This window comes from Lepeophtheirus salmonis, chromosome 2 (genome assembly GCF_016086655.4).
Source record: "Lepeophtheirus salmonis chromosome 2, UVic_Lsal_1.4, whole genome shotgun sequence".
Classification (NCBI taxonomy): domain Eukaryota; kingdom Metazoa; phylum Arthropoda; class Copepoda; order Siphonostomatoida; family Caligidae; genus Lepeophtheirus; species Lepeophtheirus salmonis.
This window is the reverse complement of record NC_052132.2, coordinates 17,912,277-17,929,633: the sequence shown is the minus strand read 5'-3', so window position 1 is coordinate 17,929,633 and position 17,357 is coordinate 17,912,277. Positions and strand designations below refer to the sequence as shown.

Here is a 17,357-nt window from a genome sequence, read left to right as displayed (position 1 = left end):
CTGTTTAAAAGATTAAATAAAGAATAATTTATGAATTGAGAAGAAAAGGGTATAGTTGTTACTTTAAGTAAAAATTAACTTACTTGTTTATATTTATTTCCTAATAAGCACATATGATTTAATGAATTAGGATTATAATTAATTTTTTCCATTCCTTGAAAAAAAGGTTGAGAAATGCAGTGAAGTCCATATTTGACGTATTTATTTTTCGATCCTATTAGCTAGTTGAGTTGTCCTAATATTGAAACGTCACTCATGTTTTTTATCCCCGTTAGGGTGCATTACTATCGCCTTTCTAATTGCATTACTACATACAAGAATATTCTTTTTGGTGTATTGATATTTATATAAATATTATATGGACGATGATTCATAAATATTAAATACTTATGAAGAGTGCGATAACTTAAAATAAAATCTAGAGAAATCCATCATATTTGATCTACAATGACACATTAATATGATTGTACATTGATCAATGCGTTCACGAATTTTCATTAAATATTGTTATAAATCCATCGAAACATTCACAAAAAATTTACATGCTGCTAAATAATTAAGCAGTTGAGTTTATATTCACTCAATAACACTCAATTTTATCAAAATTTACTAATCAATAATACTGTAATGTGGACTATAATATCAATAGAACTGCATATGTGTTTTTGACCAATCCAACAGATACATTATAAAGTACACACAGCACCGTAACTCCCTGAAGGGGCATGAAAGAGCCATGCTCGCTTAAAACTGTGGTGTTTACCTGAATGTAATTAAAAAGCTATAAGATTATCATTGCCGATAGTCCAAGGAGGCAATCGAGTTAATAGGAGTCACGGAATGGAGAGGAATGATTGTAGATGGGGAATTAATATGAACGTAGAACGTGTATTTGTGAAATGATAAAAGACGACTAAAGTATAGAATATGTAAAAGGGAGACCAAAGGATATGATGGAAGAACCTACATTGGTGATTAAAACCAGTAAATATTACTATGAATGTGCATGACTAAAATAAGGGGTGCTTAAATAAAAAAAGGTTTAATATAATTAATTGTAAGAACATGCAAATATAATCAAAACAGTACTTATGTCCTACCCAAATGAAATATTAGTTTTAAACTTTATTTTACTAAAACTGTAAAATTTTAACTACGCTCCAGGGGCGTAAGGCCTCCCTCTAATGTTACTGTGACCATAGGGCCAAAGACGATTCCCAGCCCTAGCCATGCTCGCCTCCACACATAATTTTGGAGGATTTTTTTATAGTTATTGCAAGAATTTTTTATTGTTAAGTATAAAAAATTTCAAACAATATTTTTTAATTTTAAAAATTATTTGATATATTTGGCATATATAAAAAATAAAAAGTCGATAAAAAACATCAAAAAACCCAAAACTTCCGTCTCCAAAGAAATATCATGTCACTCCTAATATAAAAATCCCGCTGACTCAGTTGTTCACGTCACAGATATTCACTTGCAAATACATTCGGGTGCCAGTGCCTCCCTCCCCTCACAGGGGTCCTAGGATTTTTTTTTTTTTTTTTTTTTTTTTTGGGTGGGCTAAATTTAAAAAAAATTATTTTACCGCCTCTCTAACTTAAAATTGCTTCCTACGAGCCTACATTCTAAATAATTGTGCTTAACAATATTTTATTTTAAAATGTGCACCAGTCCTGTGACTACAGAAGGCCCAGGGATGATAATAAAATATAGGTTTTATTATATTTTCTTTTCTTGTAAGTAACCAATTTTGTGCTTTTATAATTTAAAAAAGTGGTCATAAAAAATTTGCGAAAAAAAAATAAATAATAATAATGTCACCTACGTCAAATAATCAACCTGTAAAGAAAAATCCAAGTCACAACCCTGGCCCTTCCTAGAATTTGCCTTGTTTGTTTTTTATATAGGTCTGGTATCGGGACTGAATAGACCTTTGCGGATACTAAGTAAATAAGACTGTCCAAGTAATGGACGTAATAAACCTCAAGTCGGTAATTAAATAAATAACTTACTGTGTTAATACTAAGTAATGAGTAATCAGGGGCGTCTACAGGGGGTTGGCTGGAGGGGTTGTACCCCCTCCAAATTAATGAATTTTTGCATTTTACTAGAAAATGTTTTCGTCATTCGGGAAAATTATGCAGCAGAGTAAAAACTTTAATTTATTTTTGAATATTTTTTCCAAAAAATTCAATTCCTTTTGAATAGTGTTTGATTTTTTTATTTTCCACAACAAATTTTATATTTGAATTTTTTTTACATATTTAAAAAAAAATTATATTTAGGGTTTGTTGCGATATTAAAATAAATTATAACGAAATTTGATAGCTAAAATCTGTAAGTATAAGATAATATATTATGTAATAATTGCATTCATCATCCTATGACAAACTATGGATTGGTTCTTGATACGTATATTTTAAGATATTATATGCTATTTGGATGGATTAATAAGAAAATAAAATACTACCATAAAAAAAAAAAACTATACAGGGTATTTCGTGAAAAATTATAAGACGTTGTGATTATTAATTCATTTATTACCCCCATCATTACATAATTAACAATTTTATACATTTTTATGTGATCATTGATAGGAAATTAAAATATTTATATTATGCACAAAGTAAATATACATTATCAAATAAATAAATAGACATCTGATCCAACTCATGTTTCTAACAAGTTACAATAACGAAATGAATTTACTTTAGAATGGCCTCACAGACAAAGAAACTGCAGCTGTCGTATACAATTTATCTCAAGATCATTAATTAAGTTTCTTATTTTCTTTTTTGCTTGGCGTAAATGTTTTTATAGCATAAGTATATTACATAATTCATTTTGTTGATACATTCAGAGCTTTGAATTGAAGAAAGTATTATAGTTTAGGTAGGGGTTTATCGAATATTAAACGCATTTCAGAAATATCCACAACCCGCTAATGTATAAATTTTGATAGTTCTATCCGCATTTTTAGGTATTTAACATATCATAACATGTAGATATCCCATCGACTAAAAACTAAAATAGTAGCCTGGAATATTTCGATTTACCATTTTTTCTTTTGAAGATGTTGGACAAAGCAAATTATATCTGTAATTAACTAACCACTCTACCATTTTCATCATTTGTGTAATTTAAATATAAAATTCAATAAATGTGAAAGAATTAATCTATTATACATATTTGTCTCCCATTTAAATGTTAGTAACCAAAAAATGAACTGCATTTCAAGCTATTATAACTTATAATAATAAGTAGTAACAAAGAATTCCCCCAATACTAATGAATGAGTGGGAAGCTGGACGAGTGATGACTACACGTACCAAATTCGTATTGCCTATGGGCTTCCTTTTAATGTGATAATAATGTGTATATTCGATGTTATGTTGAATAAGAAATTCCCCCTCTTCTAAGTGACTGTTTTTAAAGCCCCGGAATGACAACCCGAGTCTTACCCACCAACGTCGAAGGCGTACCCGGCAAAAATAAGAAAAGACACTAAGATCAATGTTAGCAAATGGAAAGTGAATGCTGACTAGTGGGAGAATAAGGAAGAAGGAGTGATTGTTGTGGCTAGGCTCGTGGCACGCCTGTTAACCGAGGGTTCAAAAGCTTCTTCTTTTTCTTTTTCATTTTTTGATATTTCTCTTCGTTGTTCTTGTCTTTTGTTCTAGCCGTGATTGGGGAAATTTATTTTGGAAGTGATTGGATCAGCTATTTGTGCCTACTCGTGACCCGAAGCCCTACTTTCTGAGCTGGAAAAGCCTCGGCCATGGATAGGAATTAGTGAGAGGAGGTGATAGGTGAGGAATCGCGTGAGAGAGTGAGTGAGAGAGAGCGAGAGGATGGGGAATGGGAAGAGTAAAGAGAAATCCTCTTGTGGTAAGAGTTGCATTGGAGCTGCTGCTATTGATAATGCATATTTGTATTTGTGTGCCTAGGTGGCAACCCCAACGGCTTTCCCTATGTCAATGATTATCGTCCTGATCCAACCCGAGTGGGAGGCGGCGTGGATCGGATCCGTTCCGCGCATGAGGATCTGCACCCACAGCTTCGTAATGGAAATGTGAGCTCTGGGGGGAGCGTGGGTCAAAGTCCATCCCACGGAGCATCTTCCATTGCTCCCTTCATTAATGGGACTCGGCCCACGATCCGGGGGCAAGTGGTGATCGCACTCTACACTTACCAAGGATCCGAGTGTGGCGACATGAGCTTCAAAAAGGGAGATCAGATGGAGATCCTGGACGACACGGATCCTGATTGGTGGGTTGCGCGTCACATGGTCACTGGAGAAAAAGGACATATTCCTCGTAACTATGTGGCCTTCCAAAGTTCTATTGAGAGTGAAGAGTAAGGAGCGAAGGCCCTTCTTCCCTTCCTTTCCTTCTCATAATTAGATTCTAATTTCTCCTCATTTCAGATGGTATTTCGGTAAAATTAGCCGACGAGAAGCTGAGGAATACCTCATGTCTCACACTAATGCTCGAGGTACATTTTTACTGAGGGAGAGTGAACAAAATCCGGGAGGCTTCGCACTTAGTATCAAAGATTGGGATCAAGAACGGAGCTATCATGTTAAACATTATAAGATAAAACCCCTTGATAATGGAAGAGGTTTCTTCATCACAACACGACAAACTTTTAATTCTCTTCAAGACTTAGTGAAGGGATATCAAAGTGTTATGTGTAAAGGACTATGTTGTCAGCTTACTAAACCTTGTTCTAAACCTCAACCTCGGGATGGAAGGAGTAATGCCCTCGAATATGTCACAAGGGATCAGTACGAAATTCCCAGGAGTCAAATTACGTTAACGAAGAAATTGGGAGCTGGAAACTTTGGTGAAGTTTGGAAGGGTAAGAACTCCATTTTTGCAACTTCTGATGCATTTTAGTTTATTCATTAAATAAATGTGTTTCATGTCATTTTAAACAAATTAATTTCATAAACTTACGAAAAGGAATCTTAATAGGCATATTTTAATGATTATTCTATATTAATTTGTACACTGTTTCATTCATAGGAACTTGGCAAGGGCGTGTTGAAGTTGCAGTCAAAACACTCAAACCAAATACCATGTCACCTGAAGCATTTTTACAAGAGGCAGAAATTATGAAGAAATTTTCTCATCCCCATCTTGTGGCTATGTATGCAGTTTGTACGGATCAAGAACCTTTCTACATAATTACAGAATTTATGTGCAATGGAGCCCTTCTTGATTTTCTTCGTAAAGAAGATGGAAAGGGAAAACTTACATTTGATAATCTCATATCCATATCTGCTCAAGTATGCCTCTATTTTTTTCCCCTCATATTGATTCATTTATGTTAAATGCCATTAATGCCTTTGAAGGATGTTATAGTCAAATAATGTACTATTTCATGTTAGTATTTTTTTATTATTGCATGAGCTCTCTTAGCCCAATGTTAAAATTTAATCCATTAATATTGAAGCTCACTTAAAGAATTAATATTTTTGTGAATTCACAGTTGGAAGTACTATGATTTAGTTTTCTTAATTACCAAGATTTGTTGTATCATTTTGAAAATGAACCCTTCCAGTGAGGGATATATGTTTGAATTTATCCCATATATTGGCCTTATATGACTTTGTTTCATTGTAGTATCTAGTATTGAGTATTATTACTCAAGTAGTACCAAATTATAACATAATGTATTGAACGACGTAGATCAATAGACAACATGCTCGAGATAATTTGATAATTTTGAGATAGTTTTCGAGATAAAACTTAAACGCAATGTGCGTAGGTTTTCGTCTCTGTCCTTCCTAGAAAATGAAATATACTTTATGTATATGGACTACAAAGACGACTCCTAGGTCAGATGGAGTAAATGTAATAATATAATGTTTAATTATACTTCATCAGTGCAACTTCAATGGAACAAAAAAGGAACAAAATAATAAAAATAATAGTATTTCATTTTCATAATGAAATACATTTTTGGAAAATGAGCATAGTAATGACATAATTTTTGTATTCCATTTTATATGTGATATAATTATTAGATTGTGTAACATTATGTGGAGTCTCCAGGACAATTAAATTGATCAATATTATTTTTATTATTGAATTCCATCATGAGGGAATTTTGTAAAAGTGTAAAAAGTGTATTTTCATTTGTTTCAACATTCCCTTTGTTTAAATTATAGGTAGCTAAAGGTATGTCACATTTGGAGCGCAAGGGTCTAATTCATCGAGATCTTGCAGCAAGAAATGTTTTGATCGGTGAAAACTTGATCGCTAAAGTCGCTGATTTCGGTTTGGCTCGTGTAATAGTTGACAATGAATACTCAGCTCATCAAGGTGCACGTTTTCCAGTCAAATGGACAGCTCCTGAAGCTATTTCTTTTGGAAAGTTTACAGTTAAATCTGATGTATGGTCGTTCGGAATTTTACTCATGGAGGTTTTTACGTATGGACAGGTTCCTTATCCAGGTAAGAGGATTCTTAAATGCTAGATTTAAAAGAAGTTGAAAAGACTTTAAGGGTATATTAGAAATGAATGAATCTATTAATGGAATAGTTATTAAAGTACATGTATACTTGATATTTTTGTTAATAATGATGGAAAAGGTTCAAGTTCACACTTGGCTACTTCCAGATTTAATGTACATGTAGTATTGTGAAAAAAAAGTTTTTCTTTTTATAAATTGTCATATATATTCCACTTTTTTATTTATTCATTTTGTCATTCCATAAGTATTTATTTGTTTTATTTACGAATTGATACATAATTCATTATTATGAAAAGTAATTGTGGTGTTTAATGGTTGTTAATATATATTTAATATATTATTTTAAAGGTATGAATAATCGAGAGGTAATAGATCAAGTGGAAAGGGGCTATAGGATGGCTCAACCTACTAATGCCACTTATCCTGAATCAAAAACCTTACCCAAGGAAGTGGCAATTGCGCAGGCAAACGTGTATAAAGTAAGTAAAAAAAAAAAAAAAAAAGAAGATTAATACAAGTTCTGATAACACAATTTTACTTTGTATAGATCACGTTGGAATGCTGGAATAGAGATCCATTTAAGAGGCCTACTTTCGAATTCCTGGCTCATATGTTTGAAGATTTTAACATCACTACTCAGAACCAATATATGGAGTAAATAAATGTTCCAAGCACCGTGTAATCTAAAGATCTCGGAAGCTATTTATATTGTTCATACTATGACGTTGTCGGATTATGTTTAATATCCTTATTTCCCTATTTATTGCCTGAAGACGCGTATTCTCATTTTTATTGCCAGTAGTTTAATTTTCATATTTATTTATTTTTTATTACTATATATAAGAATCAATTTGAAGCCTAATTAATATGATTTTATTTTTATTATTTTATCAATATCAAATAATCAATTTTATTTTATCTTTAATTTTGTCATTATGACTGATAATTGAGCTTAATTCTAAATTTTCCATAAAGCATTATAGCTTTTTCCCCGTAATATATCATCGTCCCCAATATTAAGTCTCAATAGATACTGATCGGATGATTTATATATTTTATTTCCATTGTCTTCTGTCATTCTCTTTATATTCCTGTGTTGTTATTTTTTAAGTCAAAATGATTAGATAAATGTACTATTTTTATATCGTTATTTTTTTCGAAAAACATTCAAAAAATACTCTTCAAAAATATTTGCAAGCTTATTCAAATACACTTCACGTATATACATAATTGTAATTTTTATAAGTATTTTTTATTATTGGTGTCTAAAAGTAAAATGTGAAAAAAAATATTAACTTTGAAGTATGATGATAATTCTATAGATGCCACATTTTCTAAACCTTTTTGTCGTGACTTTTATATAATATTTCACTCTTGTTTTGAATTGTCATATCCTTCAACAAAATATTTGTCAAGTTTTTGTTTAAAAAAAAATCCATTAGCAGCTATCCCCCCCCCCCCACCAACAATTTGTTTATAAGGTGTTGTAATTTTTTCATTGTTGATCAAAGCGAATATTAAAACAGCTCTTTCTATCTCTCTCTTACTACCAATGTCGTGAAAAACTAACTTGACAATAAATATACTGTTGATGGTTTGTATACTATTTCGGGCTTTCTATGAAAGTGGAGTTCTTCTACTAATGTACACCACCATCCCTTATTCTGACACTTGTTTAACTAACTCATATTTTAATCTGATGCTCATTTTTAAGCTTACTTTTTATACAATAACTTGTAATTATTTTTCAATATTTTAAACATAACTCTCTCTAGTCATTTGATGAGTCTAACAAAGGATTTAACTTTTGAAGAAGGGAAGAAAACATTTCAATTGTAAAAGTTAAATATGATAGTGTTTTGAATAATGTGTTTTTCCTATTGATTGATAAATAAGGCTTGAATCTCTTTTTTTGTAATGTTGGCCTAATCTGTGTCTCTCTATATCATTATTATTTCCCATTTGAAAAGGAATATGCCATTAAAAAAAATGAAACCAATCAATATTTTCGTTTGATTTTAACGTCTTTGTAGTGAATGCATCTTGTTTTAGTTACTAAATCTTATCAAAGCACGTCAGTATTCTATTATTTATTTTTCTTCCCATGTCCTCATCTCATTTTCTATAATAAGTAATAAAAAAACACGCACAAAACTAAACTAGTTTATCAATGACTACTTTCATTTATAATTAGAAACCAATGTAGGAATAACTACTATAGCAAAGTGTTAATCAATGTTGCATAATATATATGTTGTTTCAAGGTTTTTTTAAATTAACAAAAACCATGCAAGTATGACTGTAGTGATAAATGATATTTCTAATAAGGAATTAATCTATTTTGGCGAAGAAATCCTTCATTTTTAAGTCAAGTTTTTTTTTAGTATCTAAATCTCTTTTTCCATATTATTGTTCATAATAATAATAATAATGATATATAATGCATATCGTGTATATCAATATTCCTGATTTGTGTCCTTCTTATGATAATTCATTGTAAATATATAACATTTACCTGATGCTACTCTCAAATAGAACTACCTTATATTAGTGTTTTTATAAGATTATATAAACTATTCAAAGGGATCATTTTACTGGGTGTTAAGGGAATGTTTCGCTCATCAGGGGCGTCTGCAGGGGTTGGGCTGTAGCCCCTCCCTCCAAAAAAATTATGTAATTTTGGTTTTTTACTAGATTTTTTTTTTTTGATAGATTTATTTTATTAAAAAAAATGTCAATCGGGGAAATTGTGGAGCAGAGGAAAAAATTAAATATTTGAAATTTCAATTTTTGAGAACAACTGTAGATTTTGGATCTTTTTTTCTAAAAACTTTAATTCTTTGTGAATAGCTATGGATGCTTGAAACTTTTTTCCAAAAAAAATGAAATTGGAATTTTTTTACCAAATTTGTTTTCTGTGACTAGCTATGGAGTTTTCAATTTTTTCCAAGAATTTAATATTTGAAATTTCATTTTTCTAATTTTTTGTGAATAGCTATGGAGTTTTCAATTTTTCCCCCTAATAAAATAATGTTCTATGAATAGCTATGGATTTTTCTATTTTTTTCCAAAAATGTAATATTTGAAATTTCATTTTTCTATTTTTTTTCCAAAAATTTAATATTTGAAATTTCATTTTTCTATTTTTTTTCCAAAAATGTAATATTTGAAATTTCATTTTTTTTTTTCCAAAAACGTTTTTTTTCATTTTTCTAAAAAATGTAATATTTGAAATTTTTTCTATTTTTTTCCAAAATGTAATATTTGAAATTTCATTTTTCTATTTTTTTCCAAAAATTTAATATTTGAAATTTCATTTTTCTAATTTTTTTCCAAAATATGTACTTTTTCTAATTTTTTTCAAAAAAATTAATTTTCTACGAATATCTATAGATTTTTGAAATTTTAATTTTAATTTTAAACCAGGATGCCCATGCTCATGCAAACATTCTAAATCTTTGGATTTAGAAAAATGGGAAATTTCAAAAAAAAAATCGAAAATTTATGTATTTTTTATTTTATTTTTCTTTATGAATTAAAAACACAAATTCCCTTTCTAAAAATATATATTCTAACATTCTTCGAATATACCAAGCTGCTTATCTGAATAAATAATGAATATCTATACTTAATTCCCTCAAAATTGGGGGGCATTATTCATTACCCCCGGCCCGTCTATATTTATAATCAATTTAAAATTTACAAAATAGTAAGTAATATTTCGTTCAGTCGAATTATATTTTAACCTAAAAAGTACCAAATCGACATTATTTGCAAATCATTATGAGAAGTCGAATTTTTGGTAGATTTGCACATTTTTATTTATGTGTAGAAATAAAATTAAATATATTAGATCAAGTAATTTTTAAATTGTTATTAGATTGACTTGTATCAATCGGAAGGATTTTTTGCATCTTAGGTTGATGAAGGGATTCATAAAAAGTATAAGTGTATGGAAAATAAATTCCTATTAATTAATAGTTGAAAATAAATTAAGTGTGGCAACCAACACAGTCCTTTCCTCCTCGAAAGTATTTTTCCATAATACTGAACAGTGATTCTAATGAATAAAGGTATGATTATAAAAAGATGAAGCTTCCATTGCTTAGGTATGAGTCATATCGGATATGATTTTTGACTTGACTTGGGATTAACAAATTGTCTTATCATTAGTTACCAGTCCTAATCTAATCATTTGCAATACTTAATAGAAAGTACGGTCTTTACTTATACTAAATCTCAATAAAGTTCATATTTATTGAAGCTTTAATTAGTTAGAATTAAAAAAATCAGCAATATATTTACTTATTTATTATGTAAATTTTTACCGTTAATTAATTATTGTTACTACGATGGATGATTTCATATACCAAATACAGACTTTTTATTGTTTTTTATATAAAATCCGTCATATTGGTGATCATTCCCAATGAGCAATGACTATATCTGGAACTATATCAAGAGAAACAAACTTCTTATTTTTATAATATACATAAAGATATATATCGCAATTAGATGTATCCGTTTAATTCAGGTGATAAGTCATTTATGAGTATTTTTTAAATTAGGGGATATACAAAATTGCCCTAATATTATGCATATTTTAAAAATAAAACACCATTAATACATATATCAGAGAAACCAATAATTATATATTAAGAATACTTTTAAATAATAAACATGATAACCTAAGATCTTAATTTGATACATATCTTGAATTTAATAACTAAAGTTTCAATATTTTACTGATAGAACTGAATATGATGTTTGGAGTAATGATCTATTTTGCCTCATGACTTTTACTATTCTCTTCAGAAATATAACTTGTTTAGTAAATATTAATATGTTTAAACTCAGAAAATCAAACTTTATAAATATTCCCACTTTCATATTGGCTGAACAAGTTTTAATATAGACCAACTTTTCTACAACTGAGAATACGAAGGATCTCAAAATTTCCAAATACTTTAATATATTAAAAGATACTAATCACAACAATGAAATAGCATTTACATGTCCAAAATATTTGTAATAAGATTTAAAAAAAATATATCTAATGAAGCGTTCATGAATAGAGAATCTAAATTTTGCTAAATATCTTTAGTTTTATAATTTTTTTATTAATTTACCAATCAATACTTATTTTGCTACATTTTAAGAATTTTCTTCAATAAAACAACCACTATTGAACTCCCAAAACTGTTATGGGAAACATTTAATAATAATCTGTAATAATTAATATATTTATGTGGAAAATCTTAAAATCTTCACAAGAGTAATATTCAAATATGGTGCCAATTAAGAAGAGGATTCCCGATTCACTAAGCTTTATAATTAGATTAACATTCAGATTTTGCAATTTAAGTATACAGAAGTTAGGATGTACTCATAATTACTTATGACATACAACATAACAGTTCCCAAGAACTATTTGCACATATAATAGCAGAATAGAATATGCTTTGCGGACCAAAATATGGATAAAAGAGAGCCACATTATTCTAGAGAGGCTATGAACCACTTCTACTTTTTTCTCAATGAAAAAAGAGTGTCATAAATAATAAGGAGAGTAGGAGTGAGTTTGAAGTCTCCAAGATATAGTTATAATTGTCCATATAGACCGTACAACGCAAACTCTATATATTGGTGATTAGTGAAATGGAGGAAACAGTTTTCTTAGTGTAGGAGACAAAGTGGAATTGACTTTAGGAGAGATGGTCTCAAATTTTTTAATAAAGGAACTATAGATAGAGAATAATAACTCTCTCTCTGTTCCTCAATTATCTTTCCATTAAGAGATAGGACCCACCGAATGAGGAAAAAACAAAACATCTCTTCCAAAGGTACGATAGTTGATATCCCTACTTGAAAGGTTAAATATCCATTTTAAGGGGGCGGAGGGCTAGGATTCTAAACGGGAAAAGCTTATGTCATAGAAACCGAACCGAAAGGTAGATATAGATCCATATATCTCAATGCCTTGCTGAAAAGATCCATCCATATTCTCATTATTTACAAGTATTTAATTACACGCAGTTGCTATTCATTTCTTCTTTCATCTACCAGGCTCTTCTGCTGAGTAGGAAATAGAAAAAGTCAATGAAATTTTAATTTCCAATGCATATCACTATCAATGATAGATATGCATTCCAATGCAGCGCTTCAATGGTTGCATGAATGAAAGAGAAGTTGACGTTCGACGTAGGTAGGAGCTGGTGGTACATAATATATGTGTATCATTTTAAATGAGGTTAAATTAAAAATAAGTATTCTATAACATTGAAAGGATAATAGTTGAATGGTTAAACTTTCTTCAAAAAATTATTTTTTTAAAATTGGTAAGATATGAGTTGTTAATGCTTCAATTTACTATATTTACTTTATTAATTTGTGAAAATTCTTTTGCACTTCAGTAAAAATAAGCGCACGCCTCATAAAAAAGATATCCATTTTAATTTATTTCACTGTTTCCTATTCTACACAAGTTGTAGCCTGTTGTATGAACCTTTATTTTTAGTTGCTGTCTTGCGTTAGTACTTCTGTTAAGTGTGGTGTCATGATCAACAAACAAAAAATACCTAAAATTGAAGGTTCATCAGTGCTCTGAAGGTGAATGTCTACAGTTGGTAAGTCTGTCAGCAAGTCAAATTAATTACACGATGACTTTTGAACATGAGCTCGTTGCTCACTCCTTGTGATCTACCCCTAAATTTGACGCAACTGTCAACTGCATACACAACAGCACTCACTACACACACAGACACGATGCCCAGCCTATTTTTTTTGTAGTTACCCCACTTCACCCATCCAACCCAAAAAGAAAGAAAGAAAAGTATGAACGAAGTGATTTAAGAAGGCTAAAAATGTGGAAAGATTGAAAGAGGGAGCATTTGTCTACGGAGCGACTATCTACTACACCTAAAAGCGTGCCTCATTATGATACCCAAAAACAACTACAGCAATAATGTACACACTCAAACATTATTTCATTAAAATAGAAAAGGAAGATGTATAAATGACTACGAGAATTTCAGTTTATGAGGACTTTCTTTTTAAGGTTTTTCAAAGTCCAAATATATGATCACATCTCACCTCCATCGTCGACGTAAGTTGTGTGTGCCAGAGCAACGAATGTTGTGACTTTCTTGGTGTGCTTGTCCGTGTGTGTGTGCTTGTGTTTGTGTTTGTTAGTAAATGTCCCATTTTTACTCATTCTTGGATTTGCTCCTCCCAATTCATAGAAATGATAAAAATATGCTGTCCACATGTGAACTTTGGGGGAACAATCCAACACACTCCCTTGTTTTGTCTGCCTCTTTTTTTATTATTATTTAATTATTATCATGAAATGATCTTGCTGCCTCCTATCTGTATCCATTCTTCGTTTTGATTATGTAGCTCCCAGCAACTATGAGGAATCTCCTTGTTTTTTTATCCACTTTTTGCATTTTCATCCCTCCTTCACTTCAAACGACTTTGAGCCCCAAAATCCTCTTGGTCTTTTTTGTTCGAAATAAGGAGCACACACTTCCTCATTTCCTTAGACTTATTGAAGATTTGGACTACCCGAAGGAAAGGATATCCTTTTATATACGATGTGATCATAACGAACCCGAGGATGCCAGTCCTTTCATTATTAGTTCTTGGACAGAGAAAATTAAAATCAAATATAATTACCATAGTTTCAGTGTTAATGTATCGGAAAATACGAGTAATGATTTCCCCCTAGTGGGTTGGACCCCTGAAAGATTTAGGTGGATGATGAAGTCAAAGGAAGAAGCTCTAGAGCATGGAAGAGCTATTTGGGCAGATTGGATTTGGTTCTTGGATGCAGATGTGTTTATTACTGATCCTTTCGCTCTCAAACTCTTGTTAGAGGAAAAGGATTATCATCCCCTAATCGCACCCATGTTGAAATCCGTTGGACTTTACTCAAATTTCTGGGCTGGAATGTCTGAAACCTATTATTATGAGCGTACTAAAGAGTATGAACCTTTATTGGAGAGAAAAAAAGTGGGATGCCATTTAGTGCCAATGGTGCATTCCTGTTTCTTAATCAATTTAAATCACGAAGACTCCAAGTATCTTACTTTTATCCCTGAAAAAATCCCTGACTATGATGGCCCTGAAGATGATATAATTGTATTTGCTTTATCTGCTAAAATGAATTATATACCTATTACAGTTTGCAATGAAAGAATATATGGTTATATTATACCTCCTCTGGACGAATCTAAGTCTTTGGAAGATGATACATTAAACCTTCTTAATCTACGACTTGAGACTATATCAAGTTTTAGTCCTCGTTTTCTTCCATACCTACCAGAATTTAAAGAATTTGTACGGAATCCGTTTTCTCTTAAGGACACGTTGGGTGTTGATCATATTTATTCCATCAATCTGAAAAGACGAAAGGATAGGCGAAAAAGAATGGAGATTTGCTACGACGAATTAGGCATTCAAACTGAATGGACAGATGCAGTTGACGGAAAAACGCTGACTCAAGAGGTGATAGATCAACAGGGTATAAAAATGATGCCTGGATTTCTGGAGCCTTATCATGAACGACCTATAAAATTTGGAGAAATTGGTTGTTTTCTAAGCCATTACAATATTTGGATGGATATTGTAGAAAAAGGATATGATAGAGTGATTATTTTTGAGGACGATATTCGATTTGAACCTTTCTTTAGATCCAAGTTAGAGCGTTTATTAGAAGAGTTAGACGATCTTGAAGACTATTGGGACCTAACATTTCTAGGTAGAAAAATTCTTCATAACTCCGAAGAACCCTGGGTGGAAGGCTCTGAACAATTAGTCCACGTTGATTACACATACTGGACTCTTTCTTATATAATTACATTTGATGGAGCAAAGAAATTATTAGAGGAAAAACCTCTTGGAAAAATGGTACCGGTTGATGAGTATCTTCCAATCATGTATGATCGACATCCCAATCAAACGTGGAAAAATAATTTTAAGAATAGAAATTTAAAAGCCCTAAGTGCGCATCCCCTCTTGGTCCATCCCACTCATTACACTGGGGATGAGGGATACATTTCTGATACTGAGGATTCAATGCTTATAAAAAAAGACGAACTTTAAATCATTATTTTCATTTAGGTAGTAGTTGTGATATATCTATGGTGCCAAATTAGAATTATGTTTTTCTGTAGAAAGTTTATGAGATACTCAAACTTGTTTTATTTTCTCTGTTATACAAAATTATATTTATTATTCGCTTATAAAAATGATATACACTATACAGAGAAACATTCAACATCTTGAAATATTGTTTTATCATTGTCAAATAATCATTTAAGACTGTTTTTATTTTTAGAATATATTTTTAAAACGTTTGATAAATCATTTTTGTTGTTTTGAGTTTGCATACTAACTTATACTTATTTTTAAAACTCTTTAGCTTGTTTTTTAATTCTTACTGATCATGTACTTAGCTGTTTCCATCTGTTAATATTGTGGTTTCACGTGACGTCACAAATTGGATGTCGCCCATTTTGGGCCCCTAAGCAACCAAGTTTTATATTAATAAAAACCCCTTTTTCATTTATATTAAGGAAAACAGTGAGCCATTGGATGTCAAAATGGGACCAACAAATTGAGGCACTAAAAATTACTGTCTTTAATTTTTTTATTGCTCAATTGCCTAGTTTTATTAAGTATCTAACCCTAAAATATGTTATTACATGGATATACAATCCTATTTCTATATTCCATTCCATAAGAATAGAGAGAATAAGATCTTTTTATCTAATTATCATATTTTACTCGTCCTAAATTGATAAAAACGAATAATAACTGTACAAATTTAGACATTTCATGGGGTTTTGAGTACATATTACTTTGATTTAATTCAAATATCACTATATATATGCTATAATTTTTGAATTAAAGATATGTTATTGAACGGTGAAAAACTCGTTTTATTACTGTATAGTTCAGTATAAGACTAATTTCCATGTGACAACATGAATTCCAAAAGAATAAAGTCTCAGTTTCAAAAAAATTACTCGTGGCCTGTTAAAAAATATCCGGTGTCCGCAGGGGGATTTTTTTTTGGGATTTTTTTTTCTCGAAAAAAAAAGTCATTCGTTGTGGAAAAAATCCTAGGACGCCCCTGAAATGGCTTATGTTTGAAGATTGAATCTTAGGTAATAATGGTGCTCTTGAAAGGAAATATTATTTTGGATAACTGAAAGGCAGTGAGTGCATAATTTTGAGAACTTTTTAAAAGAAATAAATCTCTGAATGTGTTGACAGTGTAATTTGATTTCATTCTGATAGTGCAGGATGAAGATGCATTTAATTTTCACAGCTTTGAAGAATGAGTGAGATATATATTTATACTGTCGATTACATTCATTGCAAAATTTGGAAGAAATAAAATACACATTTTTGGTCTTTTATTAATAGTCCTGCTTTTAAAAGTTTTTGATTCTACTATCCTAAATGCTTCTACTCAGGGGCGTCCACATTATTGTAATGACTTATTCAAAGTTGGATTTTACACTCTAAAATTTGACAGTACCAAAGTTGTATGAAACACCTTCTATATCCCATACGTAAATAAAAATATATATACTGTCTTTGTACGACAAAAAAGCAGAAATTTGGCTGTAAATGTTTCAATTTTGAATGCTTATTGTCAATATTCTTCAACTACGTTGAAAATAATTGCCTTTTCAGATTTCCTATATTATGTAAAGTGTTCCTTGAATGCTATATATATAATAATAATAAAGGCTGCTTTCATGCAATTAAGGTAATCTATAAATTAATAATGATAAACTTGGCGTTAATTATAAAAGGACAATGGGACATTATTAATAGTAGTTTTTCACTGACATCA

At 30.6% G+C, this 17,357-nt stretch overlaps 3 protein-coding genes across 4 annotated transcripts in view; all 3 read left to right on the top strand.

Annotated features, from left to right (window-relative positions):
- The first annotated feature begins 2,863 nt into the window (after positions 1 to 2,863).
- Positions 2,864 to 8,646, top strand: LOC121132343 (tyrosine-protein kinase Src64B). Its single transcript, XM_040727733.2, has 9 exons — positions 2,864 to 2,898; positions 2,987 to 3,141; positions 3,218 to 3,894; positions 3,954 to 4,362; positions 4,433 to 4,866; positions 5,034 to 5,296; positions 6,182 to 6,467; positions 6,836 to 6,966; positions 7,035 to 8,646. Exons 3-9 carry the CDS (start codon positions 3,858 to 3,860, stop codon positions 7,143 to 7,145), a joined length of 1,671 nt encoding a protein of 556 aa, XP_040583667.1. The 5' UTR covers positions 2,864 to 2,898; positions 2,987 to 3,141; positions 3,218 to 3,857; the 3' UTR covers positions 7,146 to 8,646.
- Positions 8,647 to 12,960: 4,314 nt separating this feature from the next.
- The window catches only part of LOC121132341 (uncharacterized), a 31,193-nt gene continuing 26,796 nt past the window's right edge, over positions 12,961 to 17,357 (top strand). The window contains exon 1 of one of the 2 annotated variants that reach the window (XM_040727731.2): positions 12,961 to 13,113. The gene's annotated coding sequence lies outside the window, so the exon portion shown is untranslated. Of the gene's footprint in view, positions 13,593 to 17,357 lie in introns of both variants that reach the window. The other variant, XM_040727730.2, reaches the window with a different exon arrangement.
- On the top strand, positions 13,591 to 15,856 carry LOC121132342 (glycosyltransferase 25 family member). Its single transcript, XM_040727732.2, has one exon. It carries the CDS (start codon positions 13,898 to 13,900, stop codon positions 15,590 to 15,592), a length of 1,695 nt encoding a protein of 564 aa, XP_040583666.1. The 5' UTR covers positions 13,591 to 13,897; the 3' UTR covers positions 15,593 to 15,856.

What these genes read in the sequence shown, in the direction of transcription:
- LOC121132343 (XM_040727733.2), top strand. Translation starts at nt 3,858, where the DNA reads ATGGGGAATGGGAAGAGTAAAGAGAAATCCTCTTGTG. An exon ending in TAAAGAGAAATCCTCTTGTG is followed by an intron (nt 3,895 to 3,953) that starts GTAAGAGTTGCA and finishes TTGTGTGCCTAG; the next exon opens with GTGGCAACCCCAACGGCTTT. An exon ending in CGCAGGCAAACGTGTATAAA is followed by an intron (nt 6,967 to 7,034) that starts GTAAGTAAAAAA and finishes TACTTTGTATAG; the next exon opens with ATCACGTTGGAATGCTGGAA.
- LOC121132342 (XM_040727732.2), top strand. Translation starts at nt 13,898, where the DNA reads ATGAGGAATCTCCTTGTTTTTTTATCCACTTTTTGCATTTTCATCCCT.